The sequence below is a fragment of the Danio rerio genome, chromosome 8 (assembly GCF_052040795.2).
Source record: "Danio rerio strain M-AB ecotype USA chromosome 8, GRCz13ab, whole genome shotgun sequence".
NCBI classification, from domain to species: Eukaryota; Metazoa; Chordata; class Actinopteri; order Cypriniformes; family Danionidae; genus Danio; species Danio rerio.
The window spans coordinates 60,357,058-60,367,953 of NC_141028.1; the positions used below are offsets into that span (position 1 = coordinate 60,357,058).

The 10,896-nt window shown below is 37.1% G+C and overlaps 1 protein-coding gene across 4 annotated transcripts in view; it reads right to left on the reverse strand.

Annotated features, from left to right (window-relative positions):
* Positions 1-10,021, reverse strand: part of fgf17 (fibroblast growth factor 17) — a 29,344-nt gene extending 19,323 nt beyond the window's left edge. Inside the window, exons 1-3 of one of the 4 annotated variants that reach the window (XM_087263088.1) lie at positions 9,905-10,021; positions 1,507-1,611; positions 805-918 (exon numbers count right to left, since the gene is read on the reverse strand). In XM_087263088.1, the coding sequence (XP_087119214.1) occupies positions 805-839 (35 nt within the window). In that variant the 5' untranslated portion in view covers positions 840-918; positions 1,507-1,611; positions 9,905-10,021. Of the gene's footprint in view, positions 1-804; positions 919-1,506; positions 1,612-1,742; positions 2,035-9,904 lie in introns of those variants that run through there. The other 3 variants (XM_087263091.1, XM_087263089.1, XM_087263092.1) reach the window with 3 other exon arrangements.
* Between the last annotated feature and the right edge of the window lie 875 nt (positions 10,022-10,896).

Genomic DNA, 10,896 nt, shown 5'->3' on the forward strand with positions numbered 1-10,896 from the left:
TGGGGAGAACATGCAACCACACAGAAACGCCAACTGGCCCAGCCAAGGCTCAAACCAGCGACCTTCTTGCTGTGAGGCGACAGCACTAATATATATATATATATATATATATGGGATGTTAAGGTGATAAAATGTTTTAAACATTCTTTTATTAAAATTAATAATTCATATTTAATATTTTTATATTTCTTTTATGCAAGTTTTTAAATATATGCATTTTATTATTATTATATTATTATTATTGTTCAATATTATATAAAAAGTATTTAGCCATTTTATTACTATTTATTTATTTATGTTTACCATTTACTATGCTTGATTGATTGATTGATTGATTGATTGATTGATTGATTGATTGATTCAATTGATTCAATTCAATTCAATTCAAATCAATTCAATTCAGCTTTTAATTCAATTCAATTCAATTCAATTTTTTTGCCAGTTTAGTGGCTAATTCGTAAGAATTACGACAAGTTCAGTCGTAGGAAATTTTACAATTTTAACAAGAAGGCGTGGCACCTAACCCCACCCCTAAACCCAACTGTCATTGGGGGATGAGCAAATCGTACTAAATTGTACAAATTAGATTGTACGAATTCATAAGAATTAGCCACTAAATCAAAGTTACGAAATGCCGTGGGATTGTGTTGGATATTCCATGTTTTTATATTGTTGGCCTGTAACCTTTGCTAATTGATTTTCCCGATGTACCAAAATGACAAAACAAACTTTTTAGAAAATGTGCAAAACTGACAAACACAAGTGAGGCTCATTAAAAATACAGGCACTGCACTTCATACTTACGAAACGGAAAATAAGTTGCTCCAGATATGTTTCATTGCACATTACTGATTACAAATCCACTAGAGGGCGCTGTAGAGAGTGAGACTGAGGCAGTTGTCTTTGGACCACTTGAACCTAAAATAAAATGATAGGCAGTTTAGCTGATTGCGTAAAGCCATTGATAAAAAAGTAGTTAGTGTCTTTGACTCCGCCCTGTTATTCGATTAGTGCTGTAATAAAATGCTGATTTTTTTTCAGTTAAGATTACTGCAATCCAGGCTCATTATGAATATATACCCCGTTTACATTTCTGGAGAGCGCCAAATACATGGCAAGAGCTATGATTTTTTGCAGTTTTTGTTTTCGCGAATCCATCAGAGTCCACTATGTACGCTTTTTCAGATTTCTCTCGCCAGTGCCATTCGCTCCTGCTGTTCTCGCGTAAATCCAACAGAGGCCGCTGTGTATGGTTTTTCAGATCTCAAATTTCCCTTGCGAGTGCCATTCATGCCTGCACATCGGATGTAAATCCACCAGAGATCGCTGTCCACTGACCAGCCAATGACCCCAGCCACCCCTTCCTTACACCCAACCGATAGTGTTTTTAAAAGCAATCCAGAAAAAGAAAGCCACCTGATTTTTACCAAGTTTTCAGATCTTATTGTGTTTTCGACCTGTTATTTACTTGTTTATTTTATTTTTTGCCTTCTGTTTATATCTTACCTGCTTTCTGAAACCGCTCTTCGCCCGACTCCAGCTCTGTCATCACTGCCAACTCCCACTCTGCGTCTCAAGTCCACTTATGTACGCGGCGAGCCACTGGACAAACTGGTATCAGTGAAAAAGCCATCCATACAGAGGTAAGTGGTCAGTAGAAGTGTTAACAGAAACAAAAGCAGTCGGTGACACCATACCACCCCGTAGAGTTAATCTCAAAGACGAAATGGAGCCAGACGCACCTTTGGCTACATAATTCGTGCTCTCAAGAAATGTATACAGGGGTACCAATCCACAATGAGCCTGTGTTGGATTACGGACCAACATGAAAGTGTGTGTGTGTGTGTGTGTGTGCATCAGAGGGTTTAAGCAGTGTATCTCCTCAGCTGCATCGCTCCCAGCAGGACGCCATGGGTGTGGTCTGGTGTTTTTGGGATGTAAGGTGTCCTAATCAAACAACACACACATCTTTCCCCCTCCTCGATCACTTTGCAAAGCACCGGCCGCTGAGATCTGAGCCTCTGAAACACGATCTATTTACTATTTATTCCCGTCTTCGGCTTTGCTTGCTAACATAGTGACAGAAATAACCTGATCAGACAGCAACCCGAGCAGAATTTACAACTGAAGTCTGAATTATTCGCCCTCCTGTATATTTTTCCCACCATTTCTGTTCATTTCTAATCATAATAGTTTTAATAACTCATCTCTAATAACTGATTTATTTTCTATCTGCCGTGACAGCACATACTATTAGACTAGATATTCTTCAAGACACTAGTATTCAGCTTAAAGTGACATGTAAAGGCTTCACTAGGGTAATTAGGGTAAAGTTAGGGTAATTAGGCAAGTCATTGTATAACAGTGGTTTGTTCTGGAGACAATCCAACACTAATATTGCTGAAGGGGGCTAATAATATTGACTTTAAAATGGGTGTAAAACAATTAAAAACTGCTTTTATTCTATCTGAAATAAAACAAATCAGACTTTCTCCAGAAGAATAAATATTATAGGAAATACTGTGAAAAATTCCTGAATCTGTTCAACAATATTTGGGAAATATTTGACAAAGAAATTCACAGGAGGATGAATAATTTCATATTCAATTGGGCATCCCAGTAAATAAAGACTCGCAGTTGCTGTAAAACACACAGATGACAAGTGGACGTGGGATCTTGTTTGTGTTCAGAGTTTCAATGTCGAAGTGTTGACACGTGATGACAGCACGCAGTCGTGTTGAGATGCTCATTTCTACTGCTGTCAAGGCCTACATCCAATATAAGCAGCTCTAAAATTAACTGGTTATAAAACAACATGTAATTGCTGATCTGCAGATCTACTGGGATTTTCACCCACAACCATCTCTAGGGTTTACAGAGAATGGTCTGACAAAGAGGAAATATCCAGTGAGCGGCAGTTCTGTCTCGTTGATGGTCAGAGGAGAATGGCCAGACTGGTTCCAGCTGATAGAAAGGCAACAGTAACTCAAATATGCACTCGTTACAACCGAGCTCTGCAGAAGAGCATCTCTGCACGTCCAATCTTGAGGCGGATGGGCTACAGCAGCAGAAGAGCACACCGGGTGCCGCTCCTGTCAGCTAAGAACAGGAAACTGAGGCTACAATTCACACAGACTCACCAAAACTGGACAATAGAAGATTGGAGAAACGTTGCTGCTCTGATGAGTCTCCATTTCTGCTGACACATTCAGATGATCGGCTCACAATTTGGCCTCAACAACATGAAAGCATGGATCATCCTGCCTTGTATCAGCGGTTCAGGCTGGTGGTGGTGGTGTAATGGTGAGGGGGAGATTTTTTTTGGGTCCATTAGTACCAATTGAGCATCAACGCCACAGCCTACCTGAGTATTGCTGCTGACCATGTCCATCCCTTTATGAGCACAGTGTCTCCATCTTCTGATGGCTACTTCCAGCAGGATAACGCAGCATGTCATAAAGTGCAATCATCTCAGACTGGTTTCTTGAACATGACAATGAGTTCACTGTACTCAAATGTCCTCCACAGATACCAGCTCTCAATCAAATAGAGCACCTTTGGGATGTGTTGGAATGGCAGCAACTGCGTGATGCTATCATGTCAATATGGAGCAAAATAGGAATATTACCAGTAGCTTGTTGAATCTATGGCACAAAGAATTAGGGCAGTTCTGAAGGCAAAAGGGGGTCCAACACGATACTAGTAAGGTATACCTAATAAAGTGGCCGGTAAGTGTATTTGGCAGTGTTGATAACCAGTACTGGGTTGCGGCTGGAAGGGCATCCACAAAGCAAATGCTGGTTTCAATGTTGGTCTTGCTGGTCTCAATGCTGGTCAGGAGCAGCACTTAGACCAGCAAAACCAGCATTGAGACCAGCACTGAAACCAGCAAAACCAGCATTGAGACCAGCATCAAAACATACCTTACCAGCATACGCTGTTTTTTCAGCAGGGTGTTGTGAATAATTTATGGGATATTCTAAGGTTATTAAAATTGATAGTGTAAGGTAGTCTCAGAGATGTGCTGTAATTGTTATATATTTAATATAATTGTGTTTCCTTCTCATGTGATTAATTTGACTTAGTGTTTGTGTTTTTTTTTTTACAGATACACTACCATGTATGTCTTTTTTGCCATGTGTGTTTGCTCGGATAACATATAATTTCTTAGTACTAATTTCCTTTTGTATTTTCTTGTTCTCTCAACTTCTGTCATTTTTGGCCATCCAGACAAGAAATGTTCAGTTAACACAACTTTTGCTCGGATAACATATAATTTCTTAGTACTAATTTCCTTTTGTATTTTCTTGTTCACTCAACTTCTGTCATTTCAGTCCTGCAGACAAGAAATGTTCAGTTTGCACAACTTAAAAATATTTGTTGTGCTGCAGGTGCAGGTTTCCAGAAAACTACTAATGTTAAGTTGACTCAACTAGACATTTTTTGTTTCACTGACAAATTATTTTCAGTCAGTGTAGCTGATGTTTTCAAAAGTTGAGTAAACAAGAAAAAACAGAAGGAAATTAGTACTAAGATTTTTTTTGTTGAACTGGCTTAAAATTTTTTACAGTGAAGGCATGAAAGCTTCCTTGTCATAAAAGGTCAATTTTTGGAGACATTTATTGACCTTGACACCCAGCACCGTGGGTTTACGGGGTCTCAATGATGTCATTTCAGTATTTTAATCGCATCACAGGACTTCAGCTGTGTTCCATTTGACAGTAAATGCACTTAGAAAAGACTCAATAGGGTATTCCACAATCATAAATTCAATATAAAAGAAGACTTACTTATTGAAGATTATCTGTTAACATTCCTTCATTTTCTTTTCGGCTTGGTCCCTTTATTAATCTGGGGTTGCCACAGTGGAATGAACTGCCAACTTATCCAGCATATGTTTTTCGCAGCGGATGCCCTTCCAGCTGCAACCCATCACTGGGAAACACCCATACGCACTCATTCACACACATGCATTACAGACAATTTAGCTTACCCAATTCACCACATGTCTTTGGACTTGTAGGGGAAACCGGAGCACCCGGAGGAAACCCGCACAAACACGGGGAGAACATGCAAACTCCACTCAGAAATGCCAACTGACCCAGCCGAGGCTCGAACCAGTGACCTTCTTGCTGTGAGGAGATTGTGCTACCCACTGAGCCACCGTGCCACCCCTATCTGATAGCAATATGCATAAAAAGGAAACATCTTAATTGTATGCACAACAATATAACCGGAGCTGTTAGCGGTGTGTTAGTGTAGTAGTGTGAGCTGCAAGTGAAAGGTCGACTGGTGGTCTCCAAAACAGCTTCAACCACATCGTAAAAAAAAAAAAAACCGAACCATAAAACACAACTGGCTACTCGCTTCTGACCCCACAAAAATAGAGACAAAGCTTCAAAAACCGGGTGGTCTGATCTCAATTTACAGCGTACAGTAAAATGATTGAGGTATAGCTGGTTTTATATCCACACATGCCTTTTTGAACAGTGACAATTTGTGACATGCCCCTTTTAATATTTGGTCTGATATCCCATGACTTCAAAAGCACTTCAGCACTATTTAACTGACTGTGAACAATAATAATCCGCTTTGATCGTCGTTGGCTGCTAATATGATTTCCCTAAAATTCTATAATACAGGAGCAAGTCTAAATGTGTGAATATAACTTTACCCTAATGGGAAAGTACCACAACACCCGGACGAAACTCCTCTCAAGTCCAAACAAACCAAATGAGAATGAAAAGATTTGGATTCTCCCTCCTAACGGAGTGTGTTTACGGCTAGTTATTGCACTGTCCGCTGACCCTTAGTTTTACCCCAGCCATTTGCAAGCTGACCATTTGAGCTTGCCAAATTTGACACAGCTGACGCAGGCAATAAATTTGAACTACCTCCCCCTGGATCTGCGATCAGCCCCTCACCCTCACAACAAACACCTATGGAGGATCAGACTCCGCTGCATTCACACTGTGGTTCAAGTGACCCAATTCTGATTATTGTTCATCCATTCCAGCATAAGACGTTAATATTATGTTAGATTTAGGTAGTGATGTCGGGTGACCAAAAGTCAACGTCTAGCCAGCGTCCAAGGACGTTGTTTTGATGTCCAACGTTGATATTTGGTTGATTTTAGGTTGTGTTTAAAGTGCGCAAAATCCATCATCTTAAACCAGTGTGATATTGACGTCACATACTGGCATTTGTTCATCAGGATTGGCAACCAAAATTTAACGTCTGATAGACGTCATAGTGGTATTGTCCACACAACGTCAATCATTAGACGTTGATATTTGGTTGATTTTAGGTGTTTGAAAGTGACCAAATATCAATGGAGCCAGATCAGTCTCAAAAATAATTCATTCACAATTCACAATTGACATTTACAACATTTAATTTGTCAACATTGGGATGTGAAAATAAGGGACCCCCCCCCCCCCCCCCCAAAAAAAAATCTTAAAAATCCCCAAATTACTAAATATGTTCATTTGGAGCTGTTTCATTGTAAATAAACAATTAAATGGTCAGTGTTGATGCGAATATTTTGGTCATTGGTTCAGAAGCGTTTGTTGCTTGAATGGGTCAATAAAAAAAGTGAAATGTCCATAGATTTGCAAATAAAGTTGGATATTCCAATCCATTTATTGCCCATTTTGTCAAAAAAAAAAAAAAGTTAACATCAAAATAAATATAAATCCGTTCTCACAACCAAGTTTGTTTGACCTTCTTCTACGCCCCTCAGCTCGTCGCGAGGAGAGCATAAATACCAAATACAACCTCTAGTGGTGCGAAAGAAAATTGCAACCCATAAATGGCTCCAACACTCAATAATATGTTTTATTATTAATATTTACAAAAGAAAAAATAAAGATATACATTAGCAGCAAATACATTTTTTCATTTGATTACATTAATTAACAGGTGTCGCTTTAAAAATGCACACATCTAACGTTATATTGAAAGCATTCGATTGCTTTCCTATAACTTTTTATACTCAGTTAAGGTGAAATTAGTTGCTTTTTAAATTTTATTCAACATAGAAATATATAGACATAGCCTTTTATGCTAGTACAGGCACTTTTTTGATATTATATTTACAGAATTATTGTTATTATGAATTTACATACAGTACCTTACTGTGAAAGTAATGCAACTATTAGCCAGTAATTTACTGTAAATTTAAGGTCAAATATTTTACAGTGCACTGTGGATTGAGTAAATATATATATATATATATATATATATATATATATATATATATATATATATATATATATATATATATATATATATATATATATATATATACATATATTTTAAATACATATAGAGCAAGGTAAATGCTGATGTATATACAGTATTCTTCCTGTAATTGATTTATAGTTACTGGCAAACTGCTGCCAATAAGTTACACTGTAAAAATATTGTTACTGTAATTTTTCACCGTAAATCACATTAGTGTCACTTTACAGGATTTAACTGTTAAATTTGACATATTCAGAATTTTATTGTAAAATCAAGGCAGGAATACAGCAAATTACTGTAAAAATGGCTATATCTTTTGTACATTAATTATAGGAATTCAAACCCTATTAATCTTTCATTCGACAGAAATGAAAACACATGAACTTTTATGCGAGTACAGGTAGTTTTTTAATATTTGGAAATATTTACAGAATTATTGTCGTTATAAAATATCTCACAGATATTTATGTGAATTAATATACAGTAACTTACTGTGAAAGTAATGCAATTATTAGCCAGTAATTTACTGTAGGTTTAGTGTCAAATGTTTTACAATGAAGACAATTTAAAAACATATAGAGCAAGATAAAAGGCGCTGTGTATACAGTATTCTTCCTGTAATTGATTTACAGTAAGTTACTGGTGAACTGCTGCCAGTGAGTTACACTATAAAAAAATGTTACTGTAATTTTTCACAATAAATCACAGTAGTGTCACAATTTTACATATTCAGAATTGTATAGTAAAATTAAGACAAGCATGACGATTACAGCAAATTACTGTAAAACAGCTATATGTCTTTTACACAATAGTTATAGGATTTCAAACCTTTTTTTATTTTATTAAACTTTGAATTGTATACTTTTATTTTTTATTGTATGTTTTATGATAATACAGGCACTTTTAAGATATTCTATTTACAGAATTATTGTTATTATGAATTTATATACAGTACCTTTCTGTGAAAGTAATGCAATTATTAGCCAGTAATTTATAGAGGAAGATAAATGGTGCTGTAAATACTGAATTCCTATAATTGATTTACAGTAAGTTACTGTAGATTCTCTAGGAAACCGTTAACAGTGTTATTCTGCTTGGATAGAGTCTGAATGTCCTTTCAGACGTGGAAACCTGAGTTTGTGTTGCTCAATTATCAGCCAGTATCTCTGACTGTTGATGTGCCAGTCTACAGCTCGGGTCTGCAGTTAAAATAGCCGTCTGCTGGACCGACTCAGACATCTGTGTTATTTTTAAGAGGCAAAATGTCAGCGTGCTGCAAACAGGCGGAAAGCAGAGCATGTGTGGCTGAAATCACGGCTCCGGTCGGAGTCTTATCATCACCACTGCACACCTACTAACAGACGCATTCATTTGAAGTCAGAATTATTATCCCTCCTGTATATTTTTTTCTCTCAATTTCAGTCTAATGGAGAGAAGATTTTACAATACAGTAACAGATTTTTTTACTAGGACAGCACATAATATTAGACTAGATGTTCTTCAAGACACTAGTATTCAAGTTAAAGGGACATTTAAAGGCTTCACTAGGGTAATTAGGGTAAAGTTATGGTAATTAGGCAAGTCATTGTATAACAGTGGTTTGTTCTGGAGACAATCCAACACTAATATTGCTGAAGGGGGCTAATAATATTGACCTTAAAATGGCTTTAAAACAATTAAAATCTAATAATATTTGTCTAGATATTCTTCAAGACACTTCTATACAGCTTAAAGTGACATTTAAAGGCTTAACTAGGGTAATTAGGGTAACTAGGCAGGTTAGGGTAATTAGGAAAGTCACTGTATAACGATGGTTTGTTCTGGAGACTATCGAGAAAAATATATAGCTTAAGAGGGCTGTATGTTGACCTTTAAATGGTGTTTAAAAAAATGTAAAACTGCTTTTATTCTAGTCAAAATAAAACAAATAAGACTTTCTCCAGAAGAAAAAATATTATCAGACATACTGTGAAAATTTCCTTGCTCTGTTAAACATCATTTGGGAAATATTTAAAAGAGAAAAAAAAAATGTTATTTGTTAAATACACTGTCATGTAGGGAAATTGGACCCCCCCACACACAATAATTATAACTTTAACTGTATTTATTTATTTATTTATTGCACCTTTTAAGCTCCAAAACGTGTCAAATAATATTACAATTATCTATTTTATAGAAGAAAATATACTGTCTTTTTATGTTGGTTATTTCATTCTGAATCATATTTTAAAACAGAGGAGATCAGATTACTAATTGTTTTCTTTTAGCGAATCAGGATAATTTTTTATTAGCTAAAGACCTTAGATTCGCATAAAATTGGAATCAAAAGCTTTTCAGGTAAACACACTCTTAGATATTGATAAATCTGCAGCATCTGTTAATAAAGTCATGTATTAAGAGCAGGTTGTGTGTGTTCAGACTGACGTGACCTCCATGTGTCCGTTATATCACTATAGTCTCGTCTGCGGTCTTATTGTTGTCATCAGGCAACGCACACACTTCATCACATTCATATCACACACACACACACACACACACACACACACACACACACACACACACACATGCACACTGCCGGCTCTCCATTAACAGTTGTGTTGAGTTCTGCAGAGCCACTTAAACTTCCCTATTGTGTGCTTTTTGAAGAGCGTTTACTCACACGGGGCTCAGATCTTTCTCCAGCGACAAGCAGGACTTCGTCTGGTAAAATTAGCCTGCCAAACAACTCATCATATTGCTCTCACATTAACACATTAGCAACAGAAATCCCAGAACTTGCATAGAGCACAGGCAGTGCTTCGAGACATATGAGACGCACATTGAAATGCTTGACCATCCGTAATGGTTTGAATGATTTTTTTGTAAGCTTTGAGTTTAATATTCATTCAATTATTCATTTTACTTTAGCTTAGTCCCTTATTTATTAGGGGTTGCCACGGTGGAATGAACCGTCAACTATTATAGCATATGTTTTATACAGCGGATGCCCTTCCAGCGGCAACCCAGTACAAACACATTTACACACACACACTCATCCACTATGGACAGTTTAGTTCATCATTTCCCCTATAGCGCATGTGTTTGGACTGTGGGGGAAACCGGAGCACCCGGAGGAAACCCACGCCAACACGGGGAGAACCCCACATAGAAATACCAAGTGAACCAGCCGGGACTCAAACCAGCAACCTTTTTGCTGTGAGGCGACAGTGCTAGCTACTGTGCCGCTCACAACAAACTACATTCATTCATTCATTTTTTTTTCGGCTTAGTCCCCTTATTAATCTAGGGTCGCCACAGCGGAATGAACCGCCAACTTATCCTGCATATTTTTTAAGCAGTGGATACCCTTCCAGCTGCAACCCATCACTGGGAAATACCCATACACTCCCATTCACACTACGGACAATTTAGCCTACCCAATTCACCTACACCACATGTCTTTGGACTGGTGAGGGGTAACCAGAGCTGAGAATATATTATACACTCCAAAATACTACAACTGCTGTTTTTTTAAACTACTTATTTAAAATTAGCTGAAACGACACCATTTTTTAGTTTTATGTTTTAAAACATTTTTTCATGTTTTATGTTCAGTCCACTTGTATTAGTAAAAACGAATGAGTTGAATTAATGTTAGTCCCGACACAAATG